The sequence below is a fragment of the Malaclemys terrapin genome, chromosome 10 (genome assembly GCF_027887155.1).
Source record: "Malaclemys terrapin pileata isolate rMalTer1 chromosome 10, rMalTer1.hap1, whole genome shotgun sequence".
In the NCBI taxonomy this organism is placed as follows: domain Eukaryota; kingdom Metazoa; phylum Chordata; order Testudines; family Emydidae; genus Malaclemys; species Malaclemys terrapin.
In genome coordinates, this window is record NC_071514.1 from 20,610,414 (window position 1) to 20,623,885 (window position 13,472).

Below are 13,472 nucleotides of genomic sequence, written 5' to 3' on the forward strand. Positions count from 1 at the left end.
ATTAAAAAGGGCTGTGCATGCACATCACAGTCTGCACTAAGGGAACCTACTGCAGCATCCAGGGCATCACTATCATCTGTCTGAAAGATGCTACTACAAAATAAGTGCTGCTACCACTGAAGTCAATTGTCTTCCAAAGGAGCTTCAGCAGGCTATAAACTGTATTCTGCTGAAATGGGCTGTAATCCCAAAGGAAATATTTAAACAATAATGACAAAGTAAAATGGCATTTCCTATGCCAACTTTGGAATTGCTGTTGTAACCTACAGGGGCTTTACTCAGCCCTTTGATATTAAGGGCATTACATAAATAAATCAAAATGTAATGTTACTTGCCTGAAGCTCGCCTGTCCCACTAGCTGACGTCAGGCAAGGTCCTCTGACTGGTAGCACATTCTGCTCTGCTAGAGCACTGGGCCAGGTCTGTGCAATATACTTTTACATTTTACTCTTCTACAAAATATTTGTATGTTGAACCGCTAACTTGCAGCCACTTCTCTCAGTGTCTACATTGAAATGTCAGCACCTTGGTAGGGACTGAAAATGGAAGGAATGTTGGTTTACTCTTTCAGATCTCGATGAATGTGCAACGAAACAGCATAACTGCCAGTTCCTGTGTGTCAACACCATAGGGGGCTTCACTTGTAAATGTCCTCCTGGTTTCACTCAGCATCATACAGCGTGTATTGGTAAGTGACATTGAACGTTGCTCTTCATTAAGTGGAAACTCCCGTTTGAGGATTCTTATTGCATCTCATTCCTGACGGTGTTGTAATAGGATGGTGAATTCATCTTCCAGAAGAAATGAGGTGCAGAAATGGAGGCTATTTATGCTGAAATACTGGACCAGATTTTGCTCCCACTTACACTGGGGCAACCACAAAGGATGGAATTTTGGCCTAATAAGTTTGTTGTGCAAACAGCTTTCCTTTGCTGTGTCAGCTAGTACCAGCTATTTACTGTAGAAGAAACCGATATGTTTGTACAAAGAGCCACATTTTTTTTAAAAAGCCTCTTTATTTTGCACCTGCAATTAGTTGCTGGTGTAAATGAGAGTGTCAGTGTCTATATGGCTGCACCAGCAAATCAGGTAGTTAGAACCTAGGAACAGAGGAGGACTCCATTGGATGAAAGAGTAGGGGCAGAGGTGGAAAAAAGGCCCTTCCTCCCTCCCCGTGTCCCTTGTTTCCTGCACTCAAGGACTGTACACTGATAGCACTGTGCATGTTTCTGACCCTTTCTTCATTAGTTAGCAGCAGTTTCAATGTTGTGCCTGTAGTTGGTGCCACGTTAAGGTATCTTTAATAAGTTGGCCCTAAATGTTTGCATCTGAACAACTTGGCCTATGTATACATCCATATTAGATCAGTTTAAATGTAAAATAGAATCTCTGCTTTTCAGTTCTGCAATCTGGAGCTTGATTCCAGTATTCTGCGCTCCCGTGGCCTCAATGTCCATGCTATGTACGCAAGGAGAGCAGAATATCAGTCAAGATCCAGCATGAAGGTTTGAGAGCAGTTCCCTTCAAATTGTATCTCCTGTTAGTGTTGTCAAGTAGAAAAGCTGGGATTTCTCTCTCCCATTTCTTTGGTGCAAGGCACAGGATGGAAAGGAGCAGTGTCTGTCATGTCAATGTCTTGTGACACTTACGTTTCTTTTCTGCTTTTCATGCACTCTTATACTGTTAACATCCTTGAATGATGGTCTTTGAGATGAGTAATTACCTTGCAGAACAGCACTAATACTTTCATCTGTTTTACCTTTAGATAATAATGAATGTGCCTCTGAAATCAATCTGTGTGGGGCGAGAGGTGTTTGCCAGAACACACCAGGAAGCTTCACGTGTGAATGCCAGCGTGGCTTTTCCCTGGACCAGACTGGAGTCAGCTGTGAAGGTAGGCACAGTATATAGTACAGACAGCTTGAGCCTGCTGGTCTTCTGTTGTCCCAACGTGAGCCTGGGCATCCGGCATTATAAACTCAAAGACAACAGCACATAGACTGGTGCTGCCTCACTGGGAATTTTGGGAATAAGACGGTTCCTCTTGGATTTCCCTTCACTTCTCCCCACAGGCATGAGGAGATGGTGATCTTCCCTCTCTGCTGAGCCAAGCGCCTCTGTTCCAAACTGAACATTGCGTGGTGGCTTCCTGTTGAATTTTGCCCCAGAGTTTGTGAAACCCTTCCCTTCCTATGGGAGTTGTTGCTATTTGTAGATCAGCTTTGATACACATTAAAAAATAAGATCTCCCAGGGGCAAAACACAGACAATGAGGTTAGAATCCTGGATGCCTTGATTTTCTGATGGTTCTGTCTGTGAGTTTGGAAGGGAATTCTGCAGTGTAGATCCTATTCAGCCCTAGTGAAAGCAAACACAACTCCACTGAATTCAGTGGATGTGCTAGAAATGAATTTGGCCTCGTATACATGCCCCATAGAAGAAGGGAATAAGACGGCACAATCATGCATCTGATGTGAGTACTCAAGGAAATACTCACACACATTGCTCTCAGCTATGCAGTTTCACTTCCATTGAAGTAAGTAGGAGCTGTACTTGAAGTACTGTATTTGAAGTCATTTGCCTCCAGGAGTCAATTCAAAGCTAGAGTAAGCAAGTGCATGCAACGCCATTAACTTAAACCAGCTCTGAATTTGGCTCTCCCTGTCTAGTTTAGAAGAAGGATTACAGGATGAAGCACAAAGGAGCACTGTGCAAAGTCAATTTCAGCGTGTAATTCACTACTTGCATGTGTGAAATAGAAGAGTGATTGATGCCTGAGTAATGAAGGTTAATAGAATTTGTGAAGAAAAAGAATCAGAAAGATAGAACCTGAAATGTTTAATCCAAACCAGTCCTTTTTATGACACATTTTATTTAATCTTACAATGCACGTTTAACATGCACATTATATTCTTTTTTAAATGGCCTTCATTTAGATCTTTTTGTCTGCCAGTGCTTCCATTCAGTCATAAATGCTCCATTCGTAAGGAATGCAACAACACTTAATGTATACGGCTTAAATTCTGAGCAAAATATTTCACAGGCCACTGTTTCTAGGATACACTGCTTTCAGTTTTAAAAGTATTTTTTAAAAAGATGATCACATTTTGTGTCATAAAATAATTCCCAAATGACGAGAGAACTAACACAAGAAGCCACCGAAGTTAGCTTACTTCTCCTCTGGTATTCCTCTATCTTACAGTTTTATATTGCCACTCATATTTGCCCACCTTTCACAAATTCTCCTCACTGATCACATGACATTGATTTTGGAGACTAGTAGGATTAAAAAGAAAGGGGGGAAAAAACCACGGAAACTACGGTATCACTTAATATCTCTGTTGAGAAGAGAGAATTCCTGAAATTTGGACTGTGTCTCACCCTTTTAGATGTTGATGAATGTGATGGAAACCACCGGTGCCAGCATGGTTGCCAGAATATAATTGGAGGATACAGATGTAGCTGCCCACACGGATATCTCCAGCATTACCAGTGGAACCAATGTGTTGGCAAGTTACTTTTCTTTGTTAACAAAATAAAACACTCCATAATTGTGTTAGCAACAAGATTGGGGGGGGTTGTTTCTGTATTTTGTTTAGCCATGTGTTTCATAAAACTCTGTCCAGCAGAAGGTAAACCTGATATGATACTGAGCCCCTCTTGTGACATTCTGAGCATTCTCAACTCCCATTGAAGTCCAATGGCCAAAGCCCTGCTTCAGCAAAGCACTTTAGTCAGAGCTAAGTGTGTGCTAGTGAGTAGTCCTGTTGACTTCAAGGGAACTACTACTCATATGCTTAAGTACTTTGTTGACTCGGACATGGCCCAAATGCAGAAAACCTTACTCAGCTGTCTCTGTCTTTACTCAGACAGGACTCACAGCAACTGGCACAATCCAGGTACAGGGTTTGATTCTAATAGACCTGTAAGATTAAACATCGAGCACAACACTTTGCAAGCATCTAATATTCCAGGACAATCCTGCTGCATCTGCACCTCCATCTTTTAGCTACAGTCCCACAAGTGGGCTGTTGTGTCTGAGAACTAGCTTTAAAATCTGCTGAGAGCACATGGGTGAATGATAGGTTTTCCTAATGCTTTGTGGAGGTTTGCCCACATTACAAATCTAAAACATGATTTGTCAAAGTTCAGCCAGATTTGACTGTATCTGCCCAAAGAGACTTCCCCAGAGCTTAGGGGTAAAGTTTACAAGGAGCATCTACCCAACACTGTTTCTGCTATTGATTCTTCAGTGTGTTAGGAAATAAATTCACCTGCAGATTAAAATGAAACATTTGGTCCCTATCTAAAATTTGGTTACGTCCCAAGTTGCTGTGACCCACATCAGTGGGGTTACTCATGGAGAATGTTACTCTTCAATGTGACTTCAGCAGACAGATTTGGGCCCTATGTGTCCCAGAAGTCATAGGAAACAACTCTGTATTATACTGCAGCAGGGCAACATGAACCTGCCATATTCAAATGATAGACACATTTTTCTGCTGGCTAGGATTGCGTGTATTTCCAGTCTGATTTAATTGGGTTCCACACAAGCTGCAGTTTTGCATGGCTGGCTAAAGAGATCTGTTTGATGACCCCATCTTTGAGAATTAAGGGCCTCATATGCTTTGTTTGGCTCTGTTTGTTTTTAAGAGCATATAAAAATGCCTTTGTTCATTATCATTCCGCTGCTCTAGGGAGGTCTCTGCTTTTAATTATGTTTACCAAACTTTCTGACATATTACACAGCCCTGGATGGGGAGTCTAGACATTTCTGCTCCAGCGCTCAGTGCATTTGACATGCAGGGGAATTTGAGGTTCATTCAAAAATTGTTTGGTTATGGAAAGATTTAATTAAATGTGGGGGGGGAGGGGGGGAGATTTGATTTAAATTGGGATTTAATTCACCCTTTTAAAAACAACCTGAAAAGAATAAGCTGTAATTTCCAGCTCTCTTGACTATTAAGGATGGAGGAACTCTCTTTGAGTGCCTCAAACTATATTTTGGATCTTTATTGCTTGCAATTGAAACCCATGTCTTGCAGGTTGATTCCACTGTCGAAACCCATTTTTCTAGCTAAAGTGAAGCATATGCTACCAATGTTTATTAGAAATGAGTGAGCCCCTGAAAAGCTGGGCTGATACCAATGGATCCTCTCTATAGGGTATATTTACTATATCATTTTCCACTGGATTTTTCTCCTCTTTTCCTCATCACAGTCCCCCTATAAATAGAAATCAATACTTAAATTCTAGTTCAGTGGTTCTCAGCCACGGGTCCGGGGCCCACTGGGGGGGCCGCAAGCAGGTTTCAGGGTCTGCCAAAATAAACCAGAGAGTAGGGCTGGTGTTAGCTCACTGGGGCTGAAGCTGAAGCCCGAGCCCCACCGACCTGCGTGAAGCCGAAGCTCAAACAACTTAGCTTTGTGGGCCCCCTGTAGCGTGGGGCCCCAGGCAGTTGCCCTGCTTGCTAGCCCCTAATGCTAGCCCTGGCTTTTAATCTACTGGATATGCAGAAAAAGTTGTGGAACAGGCAGGCCATGGAGTTTTTATAGCATGGGCTGGGTGGGCTCAGAAAGAAAAAGGTTCTAGTTGATTGAAAATTAGGTAAAAGGAGTTCACCGTTCTTAGTTGCTGTGGTTGCTATAACCTTCTTATAACCCAAACTTACATTCATAATGTAGGCAAGATAACCATGAGTTCAGCAGCAAATAAGTATGTAGGTTTGAGCCATAGTTAGTGACATAGAACCCAAACCTGTCCTTGTTTTAGTTAATGACTAAACTCCTATGGACTTCAGGGAGTCAAGGTCAGGCTCTAGGTTCTACTATTTCCTGAATGTAAGAATATGAATGTCTTAATATGGTTAGATATTAATCTGGGGCCCCTGGGCATACCACAGGGGAAGAATTTTTGTCATAGGCTTTTGCAGGACCTTTCCTTCATGTAATTTGGCAATCTGGACTCTGCAAACCATTTATGTCTTTTTGACCTTATTACGTGAAGTGTACAGGGACTTTTTGATGTTGCTACAACACACATTTAGTTAATCACCGAAGAATGCTTTGGTTCCTCCCATGTCTTGTACAGTGTACGACTGCTTCTCTAGCCCAGGCAGTTCTGTTGTCTTCCAAGCCATAACTCAATATTGCAAGACATGTACGGGATTGCTTTAAAATATAGAAAAATAGCTAAACTTTGTCACAGAATAGTAGCATTAATAAATCTCAAGGCACTCTTGCAAACATCCTGAACAATAAGCCATATATTTACTGTAGATGAGTCCAACCTGACCTCCAACTCACCATACCACTGAACTGGGGGAGAGTTCAGATCCAAACTTTGTCCATCTTTAATATTTACATATGCTTGCAAAGGGGCTTTAATACAATGCTTTTCCTGCTCATTTCTTCTCTAAGGAACTGTACCTCATCTATAGCTCCTTTTTGAATAAAAAAAAGATTCAGTGGTTACAAAAACTGTCATCCTTTATTTCTTCACTCTTTCCCCTTAATGTTTTAAATTATAATAAATATGGTGTTACCAGGCCAGCTCTTCAGCTTCATCCAGTTTACACTTGGCATAGCTGAGAAGGGTGGTTGGGGGGAAGGTGGCACGTAAGTCACTGTTCTACTCCAGTCACTGTTCTACTCCCTTGAGCTGGGTTGGGCTGAAACAGTTTCTGGTATGGTATAGAGTAGCCCAAAGGTTGCTCTGTGTTACTCTGGTTGCAGTGGTCTCCTAGGGACTGCTGCAGCAGCCAGGGATGAGGCAGAACCCTGTTCTTGGATTTGGACATCTGATGAGGCAGCATGTTTGAATCTGCTCAGTTATCAAGGCCTAAACCTTTCTAAAGTTACAGAAGGGAGCGATAGGCTGAATTAGTCCTAAGAATAAAAGCCAGTTTCTAATCTGCTGTGCTTCCCTTCCAGATGAAAACGAATGCCTCAGTGCACACGTTTGTGGAGGAGCATCTTGTCACAATACTTTGGGAAGCTATAAATGTATGTGCCCTACCGGATTTCAGTATGAACAATTTAGTGGAGGTTGCCAAGATGTCAATGAATGCAGTTCTGCACAAGCCCCATGCAGTTATGGTTGTTCAAATACTGATGGTGGCTATGTCTGCGGATGCCCACCTGGTTACTTCAGGATAGGACAAGGGTAAGGGCTTCTCATATTTAAACTAATAGACATTAGGTGGCAAAATCTGCTCCCTTGCCTCTGCTGCAGAACCAGTGGCAGCAGAGCTGCTGAGAAAGGGGTAGGATTTGGGGAAGGCGTCCGAGAGTTTCACACTCCCTCCTGTGCTTGGACCCGAGCTCTGCAAGGGAGATGAGGCAGGGCCGGAGGAGAGGTGAAGGTGGGGATGATGGATTTATAGCAAGATGGATTCTCTAGGCCTTGCCAAGGAAGTTTGGCTCAGGGCCAGAAAGGATACTACAAGCTGGAGTAGTGTCTGCTGAGTCACTCCTGTTGGGAGGGACGATTCCTTCCTTCCTTTTGTCCTGCTACAAAGAACCCCAGCACCTACCCCACGTACCTGAGCTGTGCACTAGGGAGATTTTCCCCCTCAGTATGCACTTGATTCCAGTGCAGCATAGAGCTCCTCTCTAAGAAAAGGGGAGTTGTATGGCTCTAAAGACAATCACTGTTAGCCCAGTCTTTTACTGATGACGTTAGAATGTGTTTCTAGTTGAATGGCATCCCCAAGGGAATTATTTTCTGTTTATGTCTATGCTGGCATGAAAATTAGAGAATAATACTCATTAGAACTTCATGTGCAACCTACAAAATACAGGCCTGGGTCTGCAGTCGTTTGGCACCTAAAATTCCAATAGCTTCATTGGGACTTTTAGGTGTGTGAAGAATCTAGGCTCAGGCACTTTGGTGGATGGGACAAAGATCCTGGCCTACGTTTTCAAAAGTGACCGCTTCCAGCAGCTCCCATTGCCCTGGAGCAGCCAACCGTGGCCAGCAGGAGCCGCGATCGGCTGGACCTGCGGACGGGGCAGGTAAACAAACCGTCCCGTCCCGTCAGGGGCTTTCCCTACACAAGCGGCGTCCCAAGTTTGTGAAACACTGATTTAGAGCAATACAAGTTCTTAATGTTGTATGAGTTTTTTCTTGAGGGATGGAACTAATTTCATGGAACTAATTTTCACTTCTTAATTCATCAGACACTGTGTTTCTGGAGTGGGACTGGGTAAAGGTCATGGTCAAGAATTGCCCGTCAGCGGTGAAGTAGATGACAACTCTCTCTCCCCCGAGGCTTGTTATGAATGTAAAATCAACGGTTATCCCAAGAGAGGAAGGAAGCGCAGAAGCACTAATGAAACTATTGCAAATGAAGCAGAGGTAATTGTCCTTCTTGGGGAGGGATTTGGGCTGTTTTCTGAGAGCCAGAATCAGAGACTTAGGGTGCAAAGAAAGAATCCAGAGGAAAAAATTCAGACCGCAACCAGGCATGTCACTTCAACATGGCCCAAGAAGTTGCTCTGGGACTTTGCATGTCTGTGGGTGCTTTCTGAAGATTCTCACAGTCATCAGGGAGAGGTCATCTTTAGAAGATACTAACATGCTTGCTCATTTCCTGTTTCTTGTCAGACACTAAAGCTAAATGCCCATCCAACTCTCTAGCAAGGGGTGAGCTCAAGAGCGAGGACGGTTCTCGATGTCAAAGGACAGCATGAGCGTAGAACACTTTTGTGACCTTGTGGTCTCAAAACAGGGACACTTAGTTCTGGGAGTGGGTGAGTCCCCCACTGAAAGAGACTGTGTTGAGCATGGAGCGGGTGGGACCCTCTCCAAAGAAAATATTGTGTTCTAAAGGCTAAATAAGTAAACTGCTGGGATTCCTGTCATCCAGTCACTGCAGCCTTTCACAAGGTATGTGGACGTGATTCTGGTCACCCACAATCTGGCTTTGGACCAAAGGCTGTCAGAGACAGTTAGGCAAACAGTGTTCTCCCTGTGTGGCCCAGATAGCAGAGCTGGAAGCTGAATTCAGAACATAATTGTTGGAAGAGCATTGGATTGACCAGTAGGTTTAATGTACATCTTTAGGTTGGGGTAACTGTGAAATTTAAATTACTACAGTCTGCTGTGATGCTCAGCCAACTCCCCCTCCTCCCCGCTGTTGTCATTGGCCTCTTGCACCAAATAATGTTAATAATAGATGATGTAATGACCTGTATTTACATTAAAAACAGTGTGTCATGTGACTAGTTGCACCTATTTACAAGTCACCTTTCAATCACTCCAATGGGAGGCTGTTTTCTTTTCATTTTTAGCAAGCATTCCTTAAAATAGATTAAAAGGAAAATAAACACTGCATCAACCTCATCCTTACGGTTTGTTTTGAATTGACAAAAACGAGTAACTTCGGTGTTAAAATGGTCAACCCTGCTCTGTTCTTAACTTGCCTGGCAGAAAAATGTTAGACTCCTACTGTTTCCACCACCTTACAATGCCTGTGCACAAGAAACCATAGTGGCAGGTTCAACTTTGCACGTCCATTGACCAAATTCTGCACTCTGACTCAGGCCGAATTCTCACTCACCTTGATGGGAGATTTGTCTAACTGAGGGCTGCAGGATTTGGCTCCTTTCATAGTTTGTAAGGCCAGAAGGGGTTATTGTGATCGTCTGGTCTGAACTCTTGTATAGCACAGGCCAGAGAACTTCCTTCAATTAATTTATACTATAAAATTCATATTCTTCTTTTTGAGAAATTTTAATTAATTTACATTACAAATGGCACCAGATCTAAGCTCATTTAATTCATTCCCTTCCATCTTCTCCAGCTGCTCTAAGACAGCTATAAACTGACAGTGGCAGACTTTGCATTAAAATGCACAGAAACTGCCAGGGAATGGGCCATTGCTGTGGTCTTCAGGTTGTACAGATTTTATATAAGTCAGCTGAAAGTACGGAGGTTTTTTTAGTTTTGTGTTGTGCAGCCTGATGAGTATAACCCAGAAAACTTGAAAGGGCCTCCTAAAATGTCCCTGTACTACATGCACACTTACCAAGCTAAGCGTCCTGCATTCTTTCAGCGTATATATATATATATTTGCATGTGCAGATATCTCATCTTTTCATGTGCTAACACAGGGTATCAGGAACACCCTTCACACATGTAAAATAACTCAAGTTTGTGTGTGCAAGCCAAGTCGTGTACACAAGTACATGATCCATATGTGCAAAAGTAGGGGGGTTTTGCTCACGCAAAATGTTTTGGGTGCACTTCTCTGGGCCCCTTGAAATTGGTGCAAAGTGTATAATCGTACAAAATCAATGATTTAGTAAAGCACGATAAATATACTTGAAGAAGAAGCTGTATTGAGTGTGAAGCAAGCAGGACTTCTACCCTAAAAATCATCAGGGTTTCAAAGCTTACATGTTTGCTAGCTGATGAAGGGCAATTTGTCGCTGTGGCTGAAGAATTACACTGGCATACCCTTGCCTGCTGCAGGAAGTTTCCAAATTAATATCGTTCCAGCTGACATTCTTTTATGGTCCCTGAAACTCTGCCTTTTAGAAATGTTGCTAATAACTCATCTCAGTGGAGTTTAGCTCATGTCTTATGTGAGTTCAATCACCTTGACTTCAGTTATATCTGCACTGGCTCTGCAGGTGTAACGTCCCACTTGGGTAGATATACACATGCTAGCTTTGATAGAGCAAGTGTGCTAAAAATAGCATAGACACCACAGTACAGGTGATGGGAGACATTATCCACCCTGAATATAATCCCATCCAAGATCAGGGCACCTAATCCTTCTTGCCACTAACAACAGCAGCTATGCTGCTAATTTTAGTGCAGTAGCTTGATCAAAGCCAGTGCAATCTATTCGAGCAGGAAAATATAACTCCGGCTTCAGTGTAGATGTGTCCTTAGAGGTAAGAGCCTGACACCCACTTCATCTTCAGCTCCTTTAGGCTGTAGCACAGAAGCTGTTGGAAGCCTGTTCCAACAGAGTGCCTAGGTAGAGGAAAGCTTGCAAAGAAGAAAACTATTAGTCACACCCATTAAATGACTTGCCTGCTCCACAAATGACATTACCTTACACAGCTCATTATTAGCTTCACTTTACTGCTGCTTTTGACAGACTGGGAAGTGTGACACAGGTATGTGCACCCAGCATGTGTGGAGGGTGAGAAAAGGGTCTGAACTCTGAAATGCATCATCTCAAAGGCTCTGAGAGCCATGTGCAGCATGCAGCATCTTTCAGTGCATGCCTGAGGTGAGATGACCCATACAGAGAACGCTAATTGCAAGTAACTAAGACTTTCTTTTCTTTTGCCTTCATACACAGGACTAACTGCTCAGTTCAAGGTTCAAATCCTGCTCTGACCTAGACCCTCTGCTACTCAGTTGGAGCAAATGGGGTTGCCTGGCGTTTAAGACAGGCAACAATATAGTTTTCTTTTCAACTTTTTTATTAGATGGCCTCTTAAGTTGTTTATAAATGGATGAAAGTGTTCTGTGACAAAGCAGAGACTAATGTTAGTGTTCTTACAGGATCAACCTGAGGTGGAACCAGAAGTCAGTCTTGCCAGTTGGGATAGTGAAAAAACAGCCGTCTTTTCCTTCAACATCTCTGGGCTTAATAACAAAGATCGCATCCTGGAACTTCTTCCCGCTCTCTCAACACTGACAAATCACAACCGATATTTAATTGACTCTGGAAATGAAGATGGTTTCTTTAGAATCAATCAGAAGGAAGGGATAAGCTACCTTCATTTCACAAAGAAGAAGCCAATACCTGGAACCTACTCATTACAAATAAGTAGTATTCCACTCTATAAAAAGAAGGAACTTAATCAGCTTGAAGACAAACATGACAAAGACTACCTCAGTGGTGAGCTGGGAGATAACCTGAAAATGAAAATTCAGATTTTGCTTCATTAATTCATCAACCAAAGACCAAATAATTAAAACCAAAGATAGATAGGTAGGACTGAATTTCCTCCCAATCAGATTCTCCATATCATAGGTACAATCTTTCATGAGTACATTTGTATGAATGAGCACTATTATATTATTACATAAACAAGGTACAGGATGAATACCCTAGATCAAAACAACCACTTTCTCAGGCTTCTTAAAGTGTAGCTGAGCTACCTTGATATGTTGAATCTTGAAAACTGGGACTTTTATCATTGGAGGTTGGCCACTGATGCTGAGACACACCATTTCAGCAGAGGTACAAGAACGTGCTTTCAACTGATGGACTTCTCTATTTTTGTAATTCTTAAACTTTGCTTCTCCAACTACAACTTTCTAGGTCAGCCATTTATGATATCCATTTGGTGCTAGTACATTTTCAATCTAGATTTATAAATGCACTGTAATATTTACACAACTTAGAAGCCAAAATTGCAATTATTCAGTCTACATACTTCAATCAACCAAAGTTAGCTCAGTAGTTTATCTCAGTTATGCCTATAATACAGTACATGTAAATTAAGTGTGTGTATACTGTAATCATACTATTTTTATCAATGAAGCATTTGTAAACTAGATTAATAATACCCTTAATGTGAGGGTTTGTAATGGTGCTTATAAAGACCAACTACTTGTTAACTGTATACACAAACCTGATGATGAAATTTCTGTGACTTACCAAAATGCACTGAGGTCAGTAGGGACCATTAAACATTCTCAGAAGTCAGATGATAATCAGTGCCATCCTACACCATGACATTATGTAATACATGTCAAGAGTACCCATAATCATTCATATCAACAAGGGTTCAATGTCACAATAAAACAGTGGGTTTTTTTAGTTTATTCTGTGACTTTGTGTTCTTGCTAGTACTAGCTCTTCAGTACACTAGACTGAATGTTTATGCTTCATGCATTCCTGTATAATGTGGGATATACTGCATGTATAGGTGATTCATTACTGAATATGTGCATCTATAGTTTATTCAGTCTTCCTACGGAGGAAGACAGAAGAGAAATACAGAACTATTTACAATACTAATTCAGCAATGGAATTCTTTAAAATGTAGCTCCCAAAGGGCAAGTTAGAACATTTCCAATGACCTGACCTAAATAATCCTGTCAATCAGTAATTAATAGCCAAAACTTGCAAAATTGGATGTTAAATCATTATTTGGAAAACATGCGCCTTTTATTTCAAAAGTCTTGTCTCCTAAAGCCCCTTTGGCATGCATAAAGTATTCCATTCTTCCCTCCTCCTCCCCTCCACATGACATCTATTGTCAAATAATCCAAGGCTGATTACAAAGGAATAATCCAGTATTGAAATCAACTGCAAACTATATGACATGCATAATGTGAAGGTGCCAGTGTTTGTCTATGAAGTGGTACAAGCTTTAGCAGGAAAAGAACATTCTATTGATATGTGACAATGCAATACCCCCCCGCCCCCAAAAGAAAACAATTTGTGGCACTGAAAATACAGTGCAAAAACTTGATTGGACAGCATTGTAGTTGAT

At 41.9% G+C, this 13,472-nt stretch overlaps 1 protein-coding gene across 1 annotated transcript in view; it reads left to right on the forward strand.

Annotated features, from left to right (window-relative positions):
* The window catches only part of FBN1 (fibrillin 1), a 213,232-nt gene extending 200,434 nt beyond the window's left edge, over positions 1-12,798 (forward strand). Inside the window, exons 61-66 of the mRNA XM_054041544.1 lie at positions 572-688; positions 1,766-1,894; positions 3,390-3,509; positions 6,933-7,164; positions 8,181-8,358; positions 11,527-12,798. Of these exons, the coding sequence (XP_053897519.1) occupies positions 572-688; positions 1,766-1,894; positions 3,390-3,509; positions 6,933-7,164; positions 8,181-8,358; positions 11,527-11,916 (1,166 nt within the window). The 3' untranslated portion in view covers positions 11,917-12,798. The remainder of the gene's footprint in view (positions 1-571; positions 689-1,765; positions 1,895-3,389; positions 3,510-6,932; positions 7,165-8,180; positions 8,359-11,526) is intronic.
* Positions 12,799-13,472: the final 674 nt, after the last annotated feature.